Source organism: Lactuca serriola, chromosome 6 (assembly GCF_051521515.1).
Source record: "Lactuca serriola cultivar US96UC23 chromosome 6, Lser_US96UC23_V15, whole genome shotgun sequence".
NCBI classification, from domain to species: Eukaryota; Viridiplantae; Streptophyta; class Magnoliopsida; order Asterales; family Asteraceae; genus Lactuca; species Lactuca serriola.
Window position 1 is genome coordinate 3,987,944 of NC_136413.1, and position 25,177 is coordinate 4,013,120.

Genomic DNA, 25,177 nt, shown 5'->3' on the forward strand with positions numbered 1-25,177 from the left:
ATAGTCAAATATATCATAAAATCGGATTAATATTGATTTAACATGATAAGGTAACTATCCATAAGCAAAAACAGCAAGACATCGCGAAGATATCCCCATTTGACGAGTTGACTCGTCGAGTCAAGCTTGGACTCGTCGAGTCTGCATGGACTCGGCGAGTCCAGCCTCCAGAACATCAAAAATCGAATTTTTTGAACATGTAATGCATCAATACAATTGAAACCAGTCTAGGCTCTGATACCACCGATGGGTTTTGGTCCTATGAACATCCTATGTGCTCATACAAACCCTAATGCTTAGATCTAGGTTTCTCTATTGTACATGCAAGTTATCCAAGACTATAAACCCTAATTCTAGCATTCAAATAATCATATTAACATGAGAATAGGTTTATAATGTTACCTTGATTGTTATGTAGCAATAACAATCCCAAAACTCCTTGTATTGACTTTGGAAGGCTTAGAGTCACAAGTGTCACTCATCTAATGGTTCACAAACACCATAAGCAAGAGGATGAAGAGGAGAGAGGATGGAGGCTACCAAAACTTGTGTGAAACCCTAGTAAGAAGCTTGTCCACGTTTTTGGTCCTTAAGGGATCTATATATAGTGAGGCAATTAGGGTTATCTAACAAGGAAACCCTAATTTGGATGCTTAAGCCCTAAGCAACCCATGGAGCCTTTTCCATAAGGCCTTGGACGATTTCATATGGGCTTCCCCCATAGAATTTGTCCACCTTATAATAAAAGGCAATCCATGGCCCAAATTGCAATTATCTTATAATTACAATTCCAGTCCCTTAAGTTTAATTAATCTCTTTTAGTCACAAAACTAATTACCAATAATTATTGACTAATATTAATTAAACAATATGATTTCTCCTTTAATATATTATTCCTATAATATATTAATAAATCATATTTAATCCTTTGTCTCCATAATTCATCCTATCAAGTTGCTTTGGTGAAGGCAACCCAAAAGGACCATGCACCATCGTGTCAAGTACATACCAAAATAGTTATGGACTTAGACACTAATCCAACAGAATGTTCCGAAGACAGCCTTCCAAACTTGTTATAGACACTACGAGTTTGTAGTGATGCCATTTGGATTCACAAATGCACCCGTAATATTCATGGATTTAATGAATATGGTTTTTCGTCCTTACTTGGATCAGTTTGTCATTGTCTTCATCGATGACATACTTATATACTCTCGTAGTAAGGAGGAGCATAATCAACATCTACGTCAAGTCTTAGAAACATTGCGATCAGAGAAGATTTATGCGAAGTTATCAAAGTGCGAATTTTGGATTCGAAGAGTCGAATTCCTGGGTCACGTTGTTAGTGAAGAGGGAATTCATGTGGACCCTTCCAAAATCAAAGCCATTGAGAACTGGTCAGCACCAAAGACGCCTACAGAAATTAGTAAATTTCTAAGCCTCATTGGCTACTATCGTGTAACACCGAAAATTTCAAACAAATTTTTCATTTTAAAATAATCGTTTAATTCCTAGAAACACTTGTTTAAATTCTCATTCATAATCGAATTACAAAACATGACTCCATTTTCACTTGTATAGAAAACCAGGATCCTCAAAACATGACTCTTTCTCTGGTGTGTACAATCAAGCCGATGCCGTCCCGTGATCCTGAAAGAAACCTGCAACACAACATAAAACAAAACACTGTAAGCACGAAGCTTAGTGAGTTCCCCAAAATACCACACATAACACATATTAGCCACTCGAGGCTATAACTCTGTGGTTCCGTGGACCCTGCTCTGTGAACCCTCTGGTTCTAACTCTGTGAACCTTCCGGTTCTAACTCTAGGAACCCTCCGGTTCCAACTCTGGAAACATGCACAGCATAAATCACATAGAAATAATGCAGTACAACACATAGCATACATAGCATTCAAACACTCTGTCACATAACTCTGGTTACCTACTCAAGGTAAAGTATAGTGAGAAGACTCACCTGGCAAGCAGAAAGTAGATATCCCCACACTTGAATCTCGAACTCGCCACCGCCTAATACGTAAGGCATATACTCACATGAATATAACTCTCGAGACTAGAATCAACCCTCTCTTGGCACCCTCTTAAGGGTAAAAGACTATTTTACCCCTCTCTTGGCCCAAAGGCCACATCGCTGACCAAGCCCTAAAAGTCAACGGTCAACTCATGGTCAAAATCCTCAGTCAAAGTCAACCCTCCTGGTTGACCCTGCTCGCCGAGTCAACCCGTCGACTCGTCGAGTCCCCATGCTCAGAACTTCCCCATGTCGCGACTCATCTCGCCGAGTCACCCCGAGACTCGCCGAGTTCCACAACTCTGAGTCCACTCGCACACAACTCACCGAGTCATCCCTTGACTCGCCGATTCTCGACTCAACCAGAAAATATTGGGACTCTTCGACAAGACTCGCCGAGTCCAACAACAGACTCGCCGAGTCTAAGGCTATCTTCAACCTACTCGCCGAGTTATTCATACAACTCGCCGAGTTCCAGGCCATCTTCATCCAACTCGTCGAGTCCACCCATGTGACTCGCTGAGTATCACCGGTCTGAACCCATACAGAAGCATTCCAGGCCATGCAATTGATCCAAAACATAGATCTAGCCTCCTACAACTCATCCATCACGTAAAGTGGCAAACTTTACGTGAATCCAAAGAGATCTATGCAATTTCACATTAGGGCTAAGGTTTGGGACAAAATAGCTCCATCAACCACTCACAAACAGGGACTTTCATGCATTCCAACCCTTCTCCATTCCAGATCTGAGGTAGCAACCTCATATCTAACCTCTAAACTCCAATACATCCAAAGATATGATCTCTAATACCCCCAAAATGATGCATCTAGGAAATAGCAGCTCAAAAATGAGATATTACCTCAGAAGAATGCCCCAACTGCAATGAAACTCAATTCCAAGCAAAGCCCCTTACTCCAAGCCTCTTTTTCTCTAAGATCTCTTCAACAACCACCTCTCCAAGCTCCAATTTGCTCAACAATGGGGTTCCTCCACGAAATTAGGGTTTCTGGGACTCAAGGGGTGATAAAGAGGCTGGGAAGGAAACATAATGTTCTTTATATATGGCTCAACCCCGAGAATTAGGGTTTTCTCCACTCAGCGCCTACTCGCCGAGTCCATCTCATTGACTCGCCGAGTCGGCTACTTAACACGCGACTAAATCGCGACTCTACTCGCCGAGTCCATCCATGGACTCGCCGAGTCACTCTTTCCCAATTTACTCTTTTAGCCCTTCAACTCTACTCTTGATATTTCAGGATGTTACATATCGCAGGTTTATTCAGAACTTCTCTCAGATTGCGAAACCGCTTACAACATTGACCCAGAAGGGCGTGGCCTTTGACTGGGAAGAGAAACAAGGGAAAGCGTTCCAAAGGCTGAAACGAGCCTTATTCACCGCACCGATACTATCTATCCCAGAAGGTATATAAGACTTCGTGGTCTATTGCGATGCATCCAATCAAGGTCTCGGCTGTGTTCTGATGCAACGAGGTAAGGTCATCGCCTATGCCTCAAGGCAGCTGAAGACACACGAGGTCAACTACACCACACATGATCTAGAGTTAGGAGCAGTAGTGTTTGCTCTGAAGATCTGGAGACACTACCTATACGGTATGAAAAGCACTATCTTTACACACCACAAAAGCCTACAACACATATTCGACCAGAAGGAGCTCAATATGAGACAAAGACGGTGGGTCGAGCTACTCAGTGATTATGAATGTGAAATTTGTTATCATCCCGGCAAGGCCAACGTAGTAGCTGACGCCCTAAGTCGGAAACAATATTTTGGTCGTAGAGTCAAATCATTGACTATGACTATCCATTCACACTTGTCCACAAAATTAAGGTGGCTCAACTTGAAGCTTTGAAACCTAAAAATGTGACGAGTGAATCTCTGAGAGGGATGGATAAGAACTTGGTGGTCAAAGGTGACAGAGCTTTATATCTCATGGATCAGATCTGGACACCGAAACATAGTGGTTTCAGAGACTTGGTCATGACAGAAGCACACAACACTCGATATTCCGTCCACCCAGGTTCAGATAAGTTGTATTTGGATCTTAAAAATTTATACTGGTGGCCTAACATGAAACCAGAAATTGCTACCTTCATGAGTAAATGCCTTACTTGCGCCCAGGTTAAGGTCGAATACCAGAAACCATCAGGTTTACTTCAACAACCGGAGATACATGAATGGAAGTGGGAGCAGATCACAATGGACTTCATAACCAAACTGCCTAAGACAATTGGTGGTCTCGATACCATATGGGTGATCGTAGACAGGTTAACAAAGTCCGCACACTTCCTACCTATCAAAGAGACTGACAAGATGGAGAAAATAACAAGAACATACATTAGGGAGATATTACTACTACACGGTGTTCATATATCCATTATCTATGATAGAGATAGTAGATTCACTTCGAGGTTCTGGCAGTCGCTACAAAGTTCCCTAGGAACTAGGCTAGACACGAGTGCAGCCTACCATCCGCAAACCAATGGACAAAGTGAGAGGACTATTCAAACATTGGAAGATATGTTGCGAGCCTGCGTGATAAACTTTGGGAAGGCATGGGATACTCATTTACCCCCTTGTCGAGTTTTCCTACAACAATAGTTATCACACGAGCATAAAGGCTGCTCCATTTGAAGCCCTCTATGGCCGAAAGTGCAGATCCCCTATGTGCTGGGCTGAGGTGGGCGATACTCAGTTAGCTAAAGGACGAGTTCCTGATAGCACTCTCAAAGGTCCAAAAATCATTCAAGAAACAACAAAGAAGATCGTTCAGATTTGTGAACGATTGAAAGCCTCTAGAGACCGACAAAAAAGCTACGCAGACAAGAGAAGAAACCATTGGAATTCCAGGTGGGTGACCATGTTCTATTGAAGGTCTCACCCTGGAAGGGCTTGATACGCTTCGGAAAGCGTGGAAAGCTAAATCCAAGATATGTAGCGCCTTTCGAAATTATCGCTAGAATCGGCCCTGTAGCTTACAAACTCAATTTACCTCACGAACTCAGTAACGTACATTCTACTTTCCACGTCTTGAACTTGAAAAAGTGGCTGTCCGACGAGACTCTTGTAATCCCACTCGACGAGATCGAGATCAATGAGAGCCTTAACTTCGTGGAAGAAACTGTAGAGATCATGGACCGAGAGGTGAAGCAAACAAAGCAAAGTCGTATCCCGATGGTGAAGGTTAGCTGGAATGCCAAGCGAGGACCAGAATTCACTTGGGAGCGCGAGGATCAAATGAAACCGAAATATCATCATCTTTTCACTTAGTTATTTGTAACTTCTTATTTACTTAAACTCTAATTTTGGGACGAAATTCTCTCTAACGGGGGGATGATGTGACAACCCAAAATTTCTCTCTTGTACACTTATTCAAATCAATCAAGGTCAGACTCGTTTTTGCTATCTTCTGGCATTGTTTAGAGTCAATTTGAGTGTTCAAAGCCTAGTATAATCAAGGTATGGAGCTAGGGATGAGTGTATTTGGGTTCAACACCTTTCAATTGAGCCAAACACCTCTTTATGAGGTGTGTACGGCCGCACACATGGGTGTAAGGCCATACACCCATCCCAACCGTACACTCTCATGTATAAATGAGAGTCTTAGCCTCCATTTACCTCTTTTCACAATCCTAAGCCAAGAAATCAACTTCTCTCTCAAGTATCATCCGATTTTTCATCTAGATCTTCAAGTTGTAAGTGTTTCTTCCTTTGATTTGATGATTAATTACACTATCTAGTAAGGATCTATGATTTCATCCATGAAATTACCCCTTTTGATTAAATCTTCAAGTGTTCTTCAAGAACACCAAGAACACTTACTAAGTTTTAGGACCTCAAACACCCCTAAAGGCTTCTATATCGTAAGTACCACTCCTTATGCTTGTTACTTACTAGTTATACTCCTTAGAAATATTATCCTACCCTCTAGGATACCGATCTAACAGATCATACTAGCATAACATAACCAGATAATAATCCAAAGGGCCGACTTTGGTGCCTTAGACCCTTGAGCAAAGTGAGGATAACTCACCTTGCAAATGTCGACTCGAAAGATAAGCTCACACTCTCGGATCACTGCCAAAAACTCCACCACCTATAATCGCCATACAACCATGTCCATAAGTTCCCAAAATGCCCCCGAAAGTCAACCCATGGTCAAAGTCAAAGTCAACTGCCAAGGTCAACAGTCCATGTTGACCTGAACTCGTCGAGTGCAACCAGACACTCGCCGAGTTCCTTACATAACTAACCATCTCACCGAGTCACTCTACTGACTCGTCGAGTTTACGACAATCTTCATCGGACTCGCCAAGTTGTTCATCCAACTTTTCGAGTTCATGACCATCTTCATATGACTTGCCGAGTCTACCATGCAACTTGCCGAGTCCCTTCAATCCTTCATCCTTACAGGTGCTTTCTAAGTTATGCAAAGGCTCCATATTACAGATCTAAGCTCCTATGGTATGTTTATCACGTAAAGTTGCAAAATTTACATGAATGCAAGATGATAATGCCCCAAAACAAGCTAAAGGAGTGGCTTAAGGTAAGGGAAAGGTCATAGCTTGACAAGGACTGAAACTTTATGACAAAGAGGGGCTAAATGAGTCCAGATCTGAGGTTGCAACCTCAAATCTTGACCCAAATTGGAGAACCACCATAAAACCCCAAAAAGGGCTCTAAACCCATAAATGAAGAAATCTAACCAAAGGAGAGTTAAGGTAACAACTTGTTACCTTCAAAACAATGCCAAGAAAGAGAAGAATCCGGATCTACAACAACCCCTTGCTTCAAACTTTTTGAACTCCAAGATCTTTACTCCAAGAATCTTCTTTCAAGATAAAAAGCATACAAAAATAGAAGGAAAGCACAAATTAGGGTTTTTGAATTCGAGGGAGGCAGTTAGAGAGGCTAGGGGGAATAAGTGATCCTTAAATAGGGTGCAAAACCCCGAATATTAGGGTTTCAACCTCCAGCTCCTACTCGTCGAGTCTCTTCTTGGACTCGGCGAGTAAGTCACTTAAAACATGCGGACCAACTCACTACTACTCAACGAGTAGCGAGTACTCGGATATTGTAACTCGCCTCGGTAGGGGGCCGAGTAGGGAGTAATCGGCCAACTCGGCGGGTTTTACAACACTATTCGCACCTTTAGATTCTTTTCTCCCGCAAACCCCCAAGGTCCTAAGACCTTTTCTCTAGCACTTCCTAGGTGTTAGTAGTGAAGCCTGGAGCGCCGGAAAACCCCGAGGAGAAGAGCTTTCGGCTTAGACGTTCTGCCCACGCATAGCCTGGCTCCTCGCTAAACCCCCAGTAAGTGAGTTATACTTACTATAATTTATGTATAACTTATGTTTAAGTTCGTTATCATTATTATGAACCTATAAACAAGATTTATCAGTGATTCCAAGCTGTTATACTAATTGATCTACTTACGGGGATGATGTCTAGGATGTGATTTAGTGAGGTGTTTAAAGTGGGATTTCCAAATAGTATACTCTCAGTTAATGATGAACCTAGACTAATAATTAATCGCAATAAATATTAGACTAAAACTAGTGATAATAAAACTATGTTTCGTCAAAGGAAAAGACAGTTGCTAGAAGCGAAGCGCTCCCCAATTTTTGAGTCATCACTTTAACAGGCGAGTGCATGGTCCCTTTCATGAACATGATTTTTATACAAGTATTAATAAAAGTATTAAATATATGTTGAAAGTTTATATGTGAGTTATATGCTTATTATATGAAAATATGTGTTATATATTTGATGATATATGCTATGCGAACCAGACATGGTTCTATATGTGTTGAGATGTATTTACATGATAATAATAATAAAAGTATTATAAATGAAAAGATAAATATATGTTAGTACTTCATACTCTGTATAAAATATTATACTAAACTAGGATAGTATTTCCGAAATAGAGTTAGTATTGAAAGTTGATTATAAGCATTGTAGGCTTGCTTAGTGATGAAATAAGACTTAAAAGAGATGCTTAGTTCAATTAAGTTTGGATATTGGGGAATATCTTATTAAGGGTACGTGTGTGATTAGAATAGAGAGTAGAAACTTTGTTCGAGGAGATTGATAATCGATGGAGTATATCCTACATACAAAAGTACTTTCTATGTACCAAGTCTTTTTCAAAGCTCTGTGTCTTAGGTGCTACTTATGCCAGAGTATTATTATGTTTTGGGGTACGAGTCCTACTCACACCAAGGTCCTATAATGTTCCAGAAGCACTATCATGTACAAAGTCCTTCTTTTTTACACTATTGTGTGTCGGGGTATGGGAGCGTACGGGAGTACTTTATTATCATTTCCCCATACTTTTTATTTTGAAGAGCTTTGGAGTCATAGTTTCTTTTATGAAGTGATCGGATGAGCTTCACGTGTCAGCGTTTCCTTCACGAACTAAATGAGGGAACTTCGTAGACTGCCTAATAGAGTGTGTCAGTAATAGACCACCACCAGGTATGTCTGATGTTGTATTGTCGGATAGGGTGAGTCTAGGGTTAAAATACCTCACGGTGTCAGACCACTGCTTGGCAAAGTTTGTTGTTGTATTATGGAATAGGGTGAGTCTGGGGATAAAATACCTCACGGTTTCAGACCACTACTAGGCATAATTATCTAGATAACCACCCTGACTTACTTGTCTTGTGCTCTTTTTTTTATGAATGGAGGTTGGTGGTGAAACTTATTCTATTCCCCTCATTTGATGTACATATTGATCCTCGTTTGGTTCCAGGGAATTTCTGAAGCAGCATCGTTTGTTTGTTAATATTGATCCTTTAGGCTAGATCTTATAAGATCGTTGTATAGGATCGTTATATATATATATATATATATATATATATATATATATATATGTGTGTGTGTGTGTGTGTGTGTGTTAATAATAGTTGGATTTGCAGGTTTCAGATATACATTATTATCACATTGTGGGATTGAAATCCATATGTACTCACCAGGTTTCCCAACCTGACCCACTCAGTTCATTTGTATCACAGTTATCGATGCGAAGATACATTACACTAAGAGATTAAAAGAGATGTAAATGATTAGCAGAAATGATGTAAGGTCTGTTTATGCTTATGTTTCTATATTGATGATGATATCACAATGTTTTAATATAAACAAAATACATTTCTTCGAAAATGCTTTGATAACATCTTTATCATGTTTTCTGGGAACAAATTTTACAATACTATTCTTCAAAAGGAATACTCTGATTTTAAAATAAGCATAAATAAAATTTTTAAAATGACCGTGAATTTGGGGATCTCACAGTAGGGATATGAGGGTAGAAAAGACAACCAAAGACACATAGATGAGTGAAAAGGGAGGTTTTTTATAGAGTTTTGTGAAAGGTATGTCATTTTTTATGGAGGAAGAGGGCATGACGTTGAGAAGATGAGTTGCCATATATAATGCTTCCACCCAAAATGTAGGTGGAAGATGAACTTGAAAGTGTAAGGTGCGGATAACATTCTTGATGGTACGAATCATGCATTCAGATTTCCCTTTTTTGGGAAGTACACGGACATAAGAAGAGGAAAGAGATATCGTGCTGATCAAAGAGATTGTGAAATTGTTTATTGTTAAATTCACACCCGTAATCGCATTAGAATTGCTTTATATTAGTTTGGAATTGATTTGCACAAGGGCTCAAAAGTGTAAAAATTTACTAAATACATCTGATTTGTTTCTTAATGGGTAAACCCATAAAAAATGAGAGAAGTGATCGAGGAAAATGATATAGTATTTTATTCCACTATTACTTGGAATAGGAGATTCCCACAAATCAGAACGAATTATATCAAAGCTTGCAGAAACATTAGAGTTGGATCTAGAAAAAGGTAATTTGGTATGTTTTCCAAGTTAACTTGCAAAACAATTAACATTAGCGGATGTCTTATTACATGGAATAAAATGTCTAGAAACTAATTTATTAAAGACATGAGCGCCAGGACGGCCGAGACGATGGTACCATAAGGAGGGGCTGGTAGAGAGAAGAGCAACGGGAGACTGAGTGGTTGTTGGATTAGGGTATATGTCTCCAGAGTTGTCACACCTAAGTAGGACCTGATGAGCTGCCAAATCCTTCATAGAAAAACCACAGGGATCAAATTCAATGGAAACATTGTTATCAGAAGTAAAACGATGTACATATATCAACATTTTAATTATGTTAGGTGTGATAAAAATATTATGAAGGTGTAAGGGTTTATGAGGAGTATGTAAAGAGGAGTGACCGGTATGAGTGATAGGAATAGATTGTACGTTGCCAACAAGAACGGATTTCATAGTACTATTATTGCTAAAAGATAAGAGACTACATGTGTCAGATGCAAGGTGAGAGGTTGCTCCAGTATCCATGTGTTAATGTGCATCTTCCCCATCATTGACCGATATTGCATTAAAAGCGTGAGTTAGGTTGGTTGGTTGGTCACTTGACACGTGTGGGAACAACTGAGATTATGTTTGGAGAGTAGGAGAGACCGAGGCATGGAACGCATGAGTAGCAGCAAGTGGATTGGCAGGTGGTGGTCTGAGGATGCCCTGTTAAGTGTAGGGTGTTGATGACGAGGAAGAAGGGTGTTAGGGTTGCTGAGGGCTCAGGCGATACGCGGGCCAAAAGGGGGGGTAACTCCACGTAAAGGGTTACCAAGGCATTTGGTAAGATTGCCAAGGTAGTTGTTGATGTTGCAAGGCTCTAGAGGACCCAACAGGAGGCTGGAATCGATGCTACTGATTGACATGGACATCATGTCGTTGCTTATATTGGTGGCGTTGTGGATTGTTTTGCGAGGGGTTGCTATTGATGCGAGGATTTCTTCCAGCAAGGAGGACCGAAGGAGATGATGAGTGGTCAACATGCAAAACCTTTTGAGGAAGAGAGTTCTTGAAACGTTGTTCTTCAACTACTAACATTGAGAGGGCTTGAAGGAAGGTAAGTAGAGGGTCCCGGTGGTGCAGAAGAGTAGCAATGTGCTCATATTGTGAGGAGAGACCATTGAGAATGTGAGAAACCAGAGTTTTCTCGCGTATGGGATTATCAATGTTTGCCAAAAGATCTGCAATATACTTCATCCTTTGGCAGTATTGGACAATGGTAAGATCTCCAAGTGTCATGCTTCTGAGTTCATTGTCAAGTTTAATGGTCCAGGCAACGTTGTTATCGCAAAAAAGACTTCGTGACATGTCCAAACCGTGTAAGAGGTGGAGTTTTTGGTGAGGATCATAGTGAAAAGAGACTAGATTAGAGTACCATACAACCAGGTTTTCATGAGAGAGTCAAGTTTGAACCACTTTTCATCCTTGTCTAATGGGGGTTTTGATTCACCAATTAGAAAATCTTGTACACCAAAGCTATGACAGTGAGTCTCAAATAGCTCCCTTCATGCATCGTAATTAAGCTTATTGAGATCGAGGATTAATGGGATGTACGTCTTGATATTGAGAACACCATATGGTTTTTGATGGTTGGGTAAGGAGGAGGTTTCACCAACCATTGTAGAAGATATGAAAAGGATATATGTGAGAAAATATTGAGGAAACAAGGAGGGGTTTGATGGCGGCTAGGGTTTAACGTCATGAACAGCAGGATCGGAGGTAGAGAGGGAGAATAGAGAAGAAATTTGATACCATGAAAGTCAATGATTTTCCCATGAAATAAATCTTCATTAAACATTCGATTACATATAGATACAATGAAAGTATTGGGCTATGCTAAATACATGGGCTAAACATAATATATATATATATATATATATATATATATATATATATATATATATATATATATATATATATATATAGGTTCAGGTTCATTTGAGACCATTCTAATTTTGTGAGACCGTGAGACCAAATCTAAAAATAATTTTAAAATCCAAAATAAATGGAAAAATCCAAAAATTCTTTTTTTAAATGTTATTTTCGGAACTTGAATTAACTAAAAAAAATATAAAAAAAATATTAAAAAAATAAAAAAAATAAAAAAAAAATCCGTTTTTTTTTTGGTGAAATATTCTAAATAGAATATTTCACTGACATATTCTAAAAAATAATTTTAAAATGCAAAATAAATGGAAAAATCTAAAAATTCTTTTTTTAAATATTATTTTCGGAATTTGAATTAACTAAAAAAAATTAAAAAAAATTAAAAAAAATAAAAAAAAAATTCTATTTTTTTTGAAAAATACGTGAAATATTCTAAATAGAATATTACACTGTACATATTCTAAAAATAATTTTAAAATGCAAAATAAATGGAAAAATCAAAAAATTCTTTTTTTAAATATTATTTTCGGAACATGAATTAACTAAAAAAAAATTAAAAAAAATAAAAAAAATAAACAAATGCGTCTCACGGTCTCACAAAATATAAGTGGTCTCAAATGAACCTAACCCTATATATATATATATATATATATATATATATATATATATATATATATATATATATATATATATATAATTTATGTGAGACGACATAATTTTCTAAGACCGTGAGACCACTTTTTTCTAGTGAAATATTCTAATATTCTAGTTTTTATAAAAATTAAATATGTGTAATATTCTAAGCTAGTAACTTTAACATATTTTACATTAAAATATTTTAAAACATATAATGTTTGAATATATATTGAATATTCTATTTTTACACGAATAATACAATATTAGAATACTTTACTAAAAAAAATCTGGTCTTACGGTCTCATAAAATTATGTTCGTTTCAAATAAATTGTAATATATATATATATATATATATATATATATATATATATATATATATATATATATATATATATATATATATATATATATATATACGAAAAGTGAATATGTGGCTGTGACAACCCAAAAATCTTTTCCTTGTAAGTTCAGCCATTCAATCCAACTGAATATCAGACTCATTTCTGCTATCTTTTAGCCTTGTTTAGAGTATGTTTAAGAGTTCAAAGCTCAGTACATTCAAGACTTGGGTAAAGGATTGAGTTGTGTAAGTTCCTAGCCTCGAAACCAAGCGCTACACTCCATTTGAGGGAGTGTACATCCGTACACATGAGTGTGCGCCCGTACACCCATGTTGGCCGTACACCCCCTCCATAAGAGTGATATCCTTCCATTTCTAAGCAAGTTCCTCAGTTTCCAACTCAAGAACATCGATTTCTCTCTCAACTATCATTGAGCTTTCACCCCGATCTTCAAGAATCTAAGCCTTTCTTCCGTTTTGATTTGTTGCTATGCTTCTTAACCTAGTAACACCCTTTAATTTCTTCCACGGAAATCATCTTTTGTCTAGATCTTCAAAAACTCACCAAGAACACACACTTCTTCTTGGTGATTGTGAGCCTGCTTAAGCCTCCAGATCGTAAGTACTCTTTCCCTATGCTTAGTACTTGATAGGAACACTAGATTAACACCTTAAAAACTTCCAGAACTCAAGAACATAAGGAGTGTACAGACGTACACCCATGTGTGGCCGTACACACCTCAAAACACCCCTAAAGGGCCTCCAAAGTGCAAACCTAGCTTCAACACTTGATGAGCAAGTGTCCCACAATCTTCCCTATCATTGAAAGACACTTTTGTGCACTTGTTACCATGAGTGTACGGCCACACACTCCATGGCCGCAAACTCCTAATTGTGGCCGTACACTCCCCTTAGATGTATCACATGTGATTCTAACACTTGGTCCAAGTGTTTCCTAGTCCCTTAAGGTGTTTCCTTGCATGTGGCTACTTTCTAAACACTATATTCATGCCAATATATGCCATTATATGTCATTTAGGACTCATTTGTGTCTCGGGACTTCATTTGTGGAACTTCTCATCCTTACGCGCATATTCGTTTGAATCAACCACGTAAGGTGAGTTCATACCCCTATAATCAATCTTTTAAACTGTTTTGAATGCTTTTAAGAGGGGGAATACAAGTGGAACACAATTGATAATTGTGTAAATGTTTGATATAAACATCTTTCAAAGGTTGATTATGTTTGTATAAGTGATCAAAACATTTCAAAAACTCTTTTTAAGTTATGTTACTTTATATTTTATAAAACTCCGTTTTTAAAGTACAATCATAACTTAGTAGATAAATGAGTCTTTTCAATAATAGTTCAAGTAAACTTACTAGTAAACTATAATAGGTATAGTTTATGGGTTCAGTTCATTCTAGATGCTAGAACATACTATAAAGAGAAAAGTGAGGAAGATACAATACACGATAATAGAAGGAACACACTAAGATACTATAACAGAAAGAACATACTAAGATGCTATAGCAGGAGAACAATACACTATTTAATTATACCAATAATCACTAACTCATTGTTCAAAACAAAAGGTGATAGTAAATTGGGTATACATGATCATATAACTTTAATGTGAATTTACACGGCCTAGCAATTTGTTGCGGAAGTCGCGTTTGGTCCCCAAAATCTCTTGCAGGGAGAGCGTATAGTATGGGTACTATCCATCACATTATGACCTTAATAAAACAAACATACTTTAAGGTAATCGGTACGTCAGGATATCAATTTAAAAGACAACTGTGTACTTACATTTTCCCATTACTTACATATTGTGACAGTTCCACTTTAAAGTTAATGCAAACTATTTTCGAGTTAAGATAGTTATAAACTAGGGAAAACTTACATCTTTTCAAACGACAAACAGAATAGTCAAGTCTAGTACATTCAGTAGAAAGGGACCTATAATGCTAACTTTATGAATCCTTAGTGTATACATCAGGGATATATATTAATTGGATCCGACAGGTAGTAGGATGTGTGATTTCCGCTTCATTTCCTGTTCCTTGTTTGGTTGTGGGCTTAGAGTAGATGCACCCAGTCTACTATCTATCCGCTCTTATATATATATATATATATATATATATATATATATATATATATATATATATATATATATATATATATATATATATATTACGTATACACCAAGTAATCATAAGGAGTACCAGGTATGGGTCAGGTCATAATATACAAATTTAATACACCGTTTTCTAGTACAAAAACATGCTTTTCAGATAGAACATGTGGTAGGCTAAACTAGAAACTTACCAGTAAAGGTTTTAATCCATTTTATTAAACCAGTATAACTTAAAGGACCTTAGGTGGTTAATTCTATAATACCTTAGTTTATACATCAGGGTTATATATAATCAATACCCAATAGGTAGTTGGATGTGTGCTTTCCGCCTCGTTTCCTGTTCCTTGTTTGGTTGTGGACTTACGGCAGATTCACACAATTAACTATCTGTTCGATATTAGATTATATATAGCTAGTATAAACTAAGTGATTATAGAAGGAACCACTGTGGTTACCATTTTTACTAAAGAAATAAGTGTTTTCCTACAGAATCTTTTCATCAAATATAAAGGAACTATTACAGTTTACTCCGTGAGTACCAAGTGAATACACAAGGGTTATATACAACGATGATCTAACAAACAATGGAATGCGTGCCATCCGTCTCATTTGGTAGTTCCTTGTTTGGTTGTGGGCTTAAGACAAATACATACAACCGATTGTTTGTTTACTCTGGGTTTTATATAACTTGTATCCATTTAGTACGCATAGAAAGAATTGTAGAGTCATTTTCACTTACCTTTCATCAAAGCAGGAAAATATAGGATTTTCTGGAGGAATATGCGAACTTTTCTAAAAGAACTTACAACTTACTACAACTTTCTTACATCACTAAAATCTTATGAACTCACCAGCTTAAATGTTGATTTACTCATTCAAAATAACGTGTATTCTCAGGAGACCAGTAGACAGGTACGTGCACTGGAATTCAGAAGATGGAGCAGTATAGCTTCATGTCTTGTTTTGTTATTTACTTTTGTCTATGTTATGTAAACCACATACTTTGTAAACACTTTCTTTCTACAGAAATGGTTGTTTATTATTTTGATTACTATGATGCATGTCTTGTGATACTAAACATGACGTCCTCCACCCCCGAACGTTTCCGTCGTTTGATTTTTGGGTGTGACAGTGGCTGTTATGTATGTAACATTAGGTATAGACCCATCAGCATTAACTTCATTTTGACTAAAAAACATAATTTTCTTTCTTTGTTAGTTTTTTCCTATTGCTTTTTAACTCATATAATTTTTTATTTCGTGATTCATCTCCAAAATATATGTATTTCGAATGTTTTTGTTTATTAGACCTCTAATAGGCTTCATAACTTTCCTCGACACCTACTATATGTATACTTGAATGGTTTGTTTATAAAATTCAATAAACATATATATAAAGTCTAACATAAGCTCTAATAGTGGATGCAAGAAAGATGGTAGAGAGGTTTGATTGTATTTTGTTAAAACAATATATTTTTTGATGGTTCTATACCTAGTGTTAGGTACATAACAGCCACATATTCTCCATGCCCTATATATATATATATATATATATATATATATATATATATATATATATATATAGAGAGAGAGAGAGAGAGAGAGGTGGGTTCAATTGAGAAAATAAAAAAGGTTGAGAATGGGGGAATCATTCTCAGCCACTCATTTAATCTAAGCATAAAAGAAACGGTGGCAAACTTGTAAATATCGTAATAACCTTCAATCTCAAATACGTAACTATAGAGAATTCGATAACTGTGCGTTCATCATCAAAATTTTTCCTTCAACCTTCAATAATCATCCAGATTTCTTCAACTAAACCGGAATTTCTTCGTTGTTCATGAAATTGGAATCAGAGTTCTGGACTCGCAGTCACAGTCGACATTGAGGGACTTAGAATCGGTAATTACAGGCTCCCAATCGGATTTTCGGAAATCAAAATCAAATTGAGAAATCGATCAGAGATAGGATGTCGCATCTGAAGTCGAAATCGGAAGTATATGATGATTTGGAATTGATAACTTGATGTTTTTAACATTTTTAAAATAGTTAACTTGTTTGCACTCCAACTGTTTGATGAAATGCATAAAATAAATTACCACGTTATATTCACATATGAATATGTTTTCTCACCTGAATCAGTATATGATTATTAAAAACACAAAACAAATATGCAAGTCTGTATGTTATGCATATGTGAATAACATATAAAAATTATATATATTTGTCAAAATACCTTCAATATTCATAAGTGAATATACCTTGTAATATTCATATGTGAATATACTGTGTAATATTCATAACTGAATATATCATCTAATATTCACAAGTGAATACACTCTGTAATATTCACATGTGATATATCATGTAATACTATGTAATATTCACATATGAAATATTATTTAATACTCATAAGTGAATATATATCATCTAATATTCACAAGTGAATATACTATGTTAATATTCACAAGTGAATTCATCGTCCAATATTAAAATATGAATATACTATGTTTATTATATGCTATATTAATATATGAATGATACTTAAATTGTAAAAAAAAAACCATACTTTTTATTCATAAGTGAATAACGAATGTACTGTAATAAAATCTGATGCATTGTTATTCATTTATGAATAACGATAGCTGAAAATATAAAAAAAAAAAATTATTTTATCTTAAAACTATATCAATATGGATGTCTATTTGTAGAGAATAAAAAATCATGAATTTTGGTATATTTAAAATCATTTTTTGATAAAAATAGCTTATAAAAATTTAAAAAAAACGAAAAAAACTATGTTTTTGTATATATTAAGGTAATTATTAGCATAGTTTAAAGAAATATGTTATGCTGGAAAACACATGTGCATTCGTTTCCCATTTACGCCGGTATGTTGGAGACTTTTGCGGCAAAAATAAATGATTGGCTGAGAATGATTCCCCCATTCTCAACCTTTTTTTTTTTCAATTGAACCTCCCCTATATATATATATATATATATATATATAGGAATACTAACAATCGTAATCATATGATTACAGGAATACTAACAATTATTAAATTTTTGTTCTACAATTATTAAGTTTTACCTATAAATTTTCTTTTTCTTTTTTATTCCTTATCTTTTTATTTATAACTTTCTTCTTTTCCTACCCACACGTCCACCTAAAAAGAAACTCTCTCTCTCTCTCTCTCTCTCTCTCTCTCTCTCTCTCTCTCTCTCTCTCTCTCTCTCTCTCTCTCTCTCTCTCTCTCTCTCTCTCTGAGTGTCGTTTTCTCACATATACTTCACATGAAAGATACTACCATTCGAGTCTTACCTTGTCATCTCTCTCTTTCGTTCAATTTTAAAACAGTGAAATCCCATTTAAAAAATCTTGAGTTCAACAACATAAAGCTTCCATCATCATATATTGTTCATATCCTTCACAAACGTAGGCATCACTGATTCACTTATATTCTCCTTTTTCATCATAAAATACCATTCCCAAGCTTTATAACCTAAAACAAACAACCAGGAACACGAGAGAGTGTGTGTGTGTGAGAGAGAGAGAGAGAGAGAGAGAGAGATCTGAAGGTGTAATGGAGCTATTTCCAGCACAACCAGACTTATCTCTCCAGATTAGCCTTCCCAACACTAAACCCACTTCAACAACTTGGGCAGCATCAACAACTAAGCAAGATCATCATGATTTGGATTTAGGGAATTTCTGGAAGAGTACTTTGAACTCACAACAACACCATACAAGACCTGAACCCTCCTCCAGGCTAAACTTACCCCATCCAACACATTCCACCAATCCAGACATTAACCATCTTCACCACCTCCTCTCCCACCAAAATATCAACAGAACAAATCTCACCGATCAAAACCATCATCATCTGGGGTTCAGATCAGAGCTAGGGTTCTTGAGACCTATAAAAGGGGTTCCTGTTTATTACCATAACACCAATCTTCCTAAGATCACAGTACTATCTCATAATCAACATCAGCCTTTTCTAGATTCTTTTTGCACCGGTAGTACTACTGCGCCTACTAGTAATACACCTTCTTCTCTAATTCATCCCAATAATATTGCCCAGTCAAGATTCTTGTCTACGAGGATTTCCTCCAAACGAAGCATGAGAGCTCCGAGGATGCGGTGGACCACAACCCTTCATGCTCGGTTTGTCCATGCTGTTGAGCTCTTGGGCGGCCATGAAAGTACGTTAATTAGACTTTTCTTTAGTTCAATTCATCCATGTCAATTACAACTTCTTCCCTCCAACTTTATCTTTTGCATTTCATTCACTGATAAAAATGATCTTCTAATCATGAATATAGGAGCAACACCCAAGTCAGTCCTTGAGCTAATGGATGTTAAGGATCTCACATTAGCACATGTTAAATCTCACTTGCAGGTAACCCAATCTTATGATCATGTTTCCAATAAAATAAAAATAAAGAAGCACGTCTTATTATTATTCGGAAATGAGAAAAATTGTTTGTATTAGGTTTAAGTTGCGCAAGAATCTTGAAATTTATTAACTTTTATACACGTAATTTTTGGCTTATAAACAACAAAAACCATGTTTTTTTGTTTTTAATTAACAGCGAAAACCATGCTCATGTTTCGTTTTATTTTTGGCTTATAAACAACAAAAAGAAAAACAATTTTGCCTAGTTAATTAATAGAAGAAAACCATGCTTTTGTTTTGAACAACGAAAACCATGCTTTTATTTTGAACAACGAAAACCATGCTGTATCCTATAATTAAATTAAAACTTTCAAATTCCGATGCTAGCTTGTTTACTTGAGACAGGTATGTCTAATCTTCGGCACTTGTTTTTCTCCTGCTACTGCTACTGCACCTGACACTTCTTCATAGCTATAAATTTTACAATCAACTTTTCCCTGACAATTCAAGTAATAAAACATTTTTTTTTATTTTATCCCTTATTTTTTTAATTTATACACGTACAATGTACATAATTCCCTGTTTTATATATATATATATATATATATATATATATATATATATATATATATATATATATATATATATATATATATATATATATATATATATATATGTATTACAGTAAATTACATCCATAATTTTTTATATATACAAATAATTAGTTAAGTTCCTTAAGATATATCCAACGAATATAACACGTTTTCATATATGTCAATTATGTATGTATTTGTTTTTCATACATGTGTGTTTCTCAATAATTAAGAGAAAAAAAGTCTTTGCGTGGTAAACCTATATGGGATTTAATTCTGTGGGGCCTACATGTTGTCGTGTATGAGAATACATGTCTCTTCCTTTCGTAAACAATATGGTAAAGACCTCGACTTTTATTGACGGTTTATTATTAGCAGCATAACTTATGTTGAAAATTGCTAAAAGAAGAAACATCTCTAAATAGCACACAAAACCTCGTCTCATTAACTTACATACAAATATATGTCTCTAGCTAGATATTAATTTCTTGAATATTTTGAGTTAAATTTCCCCCATACTCAAGAAAGTCTAATAATGTTCTTACAATGGGTTTTCCCAAAACATAAAAATATGTTTTGCTAAATTTTTTATTTCTTCGTTTATAATCATCACCTGAAGTAGGTAATCTTGATTTGTTTTTCTTAGAGACTTGTTTGTAAAATATATATATATATATATATATATATATATATATATATATATATATATATATATATATATATATATATAATTAAAATATGTATATAATAAAAAACCAAAAACAAAGCATCGAATAAATTTAATATAAAATGGATGTACGAGAGTAGCATTCATAAGAAGACAACAAAGACCAAGGAATTGAAATCACTGACACAGAACCCAAGCTGATACAAGATTACACGCAGTCTAGTTTTTCTTTTTAAATATTTTTAGTTGAAGCCAATGATAATATTATAATATTCTCCTTTTCCTGAACTTAATATTGAAAAAAGTACAGAAAACGCCATCATTTATCAATGATATGCATATGTATATGTAGCATCACATGTGATTTCACAACCATGGTTAACCATTACGAACTATGGTCAATCATTTAGCCAGATCACTTTCACTTGTATGGGCATGCACCATAAATACGTTCAGTCATAATGCATGGTCACATTCACCAACATATAGTATGTGGTCATTTACTCATGCTTTGTACCTAAACTTGCTTTTTCCCAAAGAAAAAGGAAAGAGAAAGATTTAAATTTATAATGTTTGACGTGTTATTATTCAACACGTAACATTAAATATCATCGAATTAAATTTGTTTTCAATCTTATGTACATGACGAATACAATTATTTATCAATGATTGATTACTTGATCAGTAGTTTTACACTTGATTTGTGGATCATTTTAATATGAAAAGAGATCGAACCACATTAAAATGAAATAATGATCTAAGTGATTACGTCCTTTTGTTTTGCAGATGTATAGAACCATTAAAACAACTGACAAAGCACCAGCTTCTTCGGGTTAATCACTTTCTTTGACTTATATATACTTTAATTTGTAATTTTAAAACTATAACTAATTAAGGTGCGTGTATCACATTTACTAAATTCGAAATGGTGGTCTTTATATCTAACTAGGCCAATCGGATTATCTTGAACATGGATTATCGGGGGATACTTCCGATGATATATTGCTAGAAATTCAAAACTTAAAGAGAACAAACTCATCAGCTGAACGTAAAGGAAGATCTATGGTTCATCCAGAAGAAGATAATCAGTGTGGACTTTGGAGCAATTCTTCAAGGTTAGTAGTGAACTTTTCATTTTCTGCACCCGAACAACTGATCATTAAGAAAAATATTAAAAGAGACAACAAATCACGAAAACATTTCAATGGACATGAATTTCTAGAGTATGTACATGTCATTATATTTATTTTATGCTCATATTTTTTGGCAATCTAGATAGTGTTTGGTAACAAATTAATTAACAAACTTCATAATTAGAGTTATACAATTAATGGTACGTAGCTGTTGAGTGTTGACCGAGGTCAAAAGCATTTATATCTCATCATGTTTGTACTATATATATAAAGTATAAACGTGTCATCCTTGGTAATTTTAGAATTCCTTTTAAAACACTGTTGTCATTCAGTATACATGCATAGTGCCAGTGGAAATTAGGGTTTAAACAGATTTAGCTACACATATATAATATATTGATCCGGTGACTCAAACATGCATGTGACTTTCTGATTTTAAAGGAGTAAGCTTACAGGCATAATTAAGTAGCCTATCTTTGGATTACTGATCAACGATTAATTTCAACAATGCGTGGTGATGAAAGAAAATCTCTTAATTAATGGCTCCTAATTTAATTATAAAACTAATTATAACCAAAGATGAGCATATCTATTTTTCCCTTTTGATTTCACGGGCTTAATTTCACAAGGTCATTCAAATTGGGGTCCATGATTGTAAATTAAACTTGGTGCCAAAGCTAAGACCTTTAATTATATGATGGACCCATCATTAATTATGTGAGAATTAGTTTTTAGGGTGCTGAATTTGCTCTCTTTGAAACTTCCTTGTACGTTCAGTTCTTAATTTCTGTTTCCATGTGTATATAGAGAGTATATATGTATATGTATATGTGTTCCAAATGCTCTTCCAGTTTTACCCCACTTTTCATCTTGTATGTCATGGGTAATGACATTGCACATGGGTTGATTTTAACTTTATATCAACACAGTGAGATGTAACTTTCTTTATATGAGTTTGCCTTTTCTCTTCTTTCTTTCCTTCTGCATGGGCTTCCCACTGATTGGAAATATTCCCTTCTCAATATGTACTGTTCTTTTTAGCAGGGAAGCTTGGCTGCATGGCAAACATAAAGATTCTCAAATAAATATACCAACTCTTAAGGTAAGATATTATATATATCTTATGCTCCTTTTGATTTATAGTTGAACATAGTTTTTCAATTTTTTAAGTTTAGATGAATCTCCTTTCACCACTTTTAATAGCATCCTATAATGTTATTGCTTTATTTAACAAGAATAATATCTAAAGTGGGAAAAAAAAGGGTAGAAAAGATGAAGGCTTTTGAAAGACCGAGTCAAGTCATGCAAATATATTTAAGGCTCAATTATTCCTTTTGTAAGATAGGGGCATTAAAGCTAAAAGCAAAGAAAATGATATCCTTTAAAGGCTGCAATTCATGTTCAAATCCTTAATTAAATTAATTAGCCACTATAACCCTTATAGTGGATGAAGTGCGATCTTCATCGATTTTATGGATACGAATAGCGTTGCAAACCTTTTTTGGCATGTGTGGTTGTTTCGATCGTAACTCCTAGTTTCTCGCCATTCTTTTAAATGATATATTTGTTCAAACAAATAGAATAAAATAGGAATTAATACAATATATATAGCTAGATTGATAGAGTACCTATATATAACAGTTTAGTAATGAACGTCGCCTTATAATTAAAATGGCGTATTTTTTCTGATAATAAAGCAGCATACCATAAAGAATTGCTTTAATGTTGGCCATGAAAAAAACATTTTTGATCTTCACATGCTGGATTTTCGAGAGGATTTCAATATTTGTCTTTTGTGGATATATATACATGTTCAGAATGGATTTTGATGACATAAATTTCTTTCAGAAGGAAATTATAAAGGGCATGATCAACTATGAGAGGCTATCAGAAGCGAACTCATCACGAATGAAACCGAATCTCGAGTTCACTTTGGGAAGGCCACAGTGACATGATGCATGCTGATGGTACGTGGTGGCGATGATGATGATACAATACATATCGATTTTACGTACTATTCATTTCAAAATCATTATGATTTTGAATAGTTGCTAGCGAACAAGATTCAGGTCCCCACTGAAAATCAGAAAGAAAAAGAAAAAGGAAAGAGATGAGTAAAGCCAGAAAGCAACAAAAGGGAGGAGGTTTTGATAAGCATGTCCTTCCTATCAAATTTGTGATCATCATTTAATATATTATACCTCTTCGTTATCTATTTTCGTTATGCAAGAATATAAAGTCCAGTAATTAATCTTTTCTCTTTCTTGCATGAGAGAGAGAGAGAGAGAGAGAGAGAGAGAGAGAGAGAGAGAGAGAGAGAGAGAGAGAGAGCTTTAACTTTGTTAAAAGGATGATGAGGCGATCTTTGGTAACTGTAATGGAGCACTTTGCATAGAGCAGGAAAAAGGAGAAGTATAATTTTATGAAAGGTGTAAGAGAGAGCTCTCCTTCTTTCCTAGGGAGTGCCACATGCTTTACACTAGCTAAACCAAAAAAAGTAAAGAAAAGGATAACAGCAACTTGAAAAGAGAACTAAAGAAGGTTTACATCTGCATTTTATTGTTGGAAAACCAATAACACTGGTACAAAAAGCAGTATATATAAAGTCATTAAAATCTGTTACACATCCGATTTTCCAATCCTTGCAATTAAATTATATGTGAAAATCTCTAAAAAAGTCTGCATTTGCAACCGGATCCGTGTAGGCTCGTAAGTCTCCATACATGTAGAAGATGCAACTGGATCTCTTTTATGCAAATTCCAAACCAGATTTCCTTAGTGAAGTTTCTATGAATAAATTACAATCCCTGCTATGAAACTGGGTTAATGGAGTTAATTAACTTTTGTTTAAATATTTTATGTATGGAAATTATATTCCTCGCAGCAACGTACGTATAATTGTTACACCCATAATACCAACCTACATAATAAGAAAAGTGAAAAGACTTCGTTTTCATTGAGTGCATCCATAATGGAGGGTTCAAGGAAACAATTGAATGAGGTGGCAAGCCTAGTTATCATTCAATTAATAAAATTCTACCATTATAAGATGCAACATTAGCATTCAATAGATTTGGAGTTTAATAACCATTGAGTCTTTCAACGGAAAAAAAAAGTTTTTAATTCTTAAATAATTATTTGCATATATTTCATTGAACTTGCTAAATTCATTGTAGAAAAAAAAAATGATAGTTATATAGAATATAGAATGATGATGTAACATGGAGTTCATTGTATTGTGGATAATGTATTGATAGAGTTGTATAGAATTTATAAGAAACGATTCTCCTTTTCTTATGTTAAACAATAATGTATTTTCTTATGTTAGAAAATAATGAGATGTGTGACTCCTAGCAAGACTAAAGTCTAGAGCAATCAACTGTATTTATAGAATGTTGAGAGAGAGAGAGAGAGAGAGAT

The 25,177-nt window shown here is 35.2% G+C and overlaps 1 protein-coding gene across 2 annotated transcripts; it reads left to right on the forward strand.

Moving 5' to 3' along the window:
- Positions 1–18,242: 18,242 nt before the first annotated feature.
- Positions 18,243–24,013, forward strand: LOC145058420 (putative transcription factor KAN2). 2 transcript variants are annotated; one of them, XM_079006327.1, is made up of 6 exons: positions 18,243–19,170; positions 19,291–19,367; positions 21,411–21,456; positions 21,574–21,739; positions 22,799–22,859; positions 23,606–24,013. In XM_079006327.1, the coding sequence occupies exons 1-6, from the start codon at positions 18,549–18,551 to the stop codon at positions 23,705–23,707; spliced, it is 1,074 nt and encodes a 357-aa protein (XP_078862453.1). In that variant the 5' UTR covers positions 18,243–18,548; the 3' UTR covers positions 23,708–24,013. The 2 variants fall into 2 exon arrangements, with proteins under 2 accessions (XP_078862453.1, XP_078862454.1); XM_079006328.1 differs by having other exon boundaries at positions 18,245–19,170; positions 22,802–22,859.
- The last annotated feature ends 1,164 nt before the right edge of the window (positions 24,014–25,177 follow it).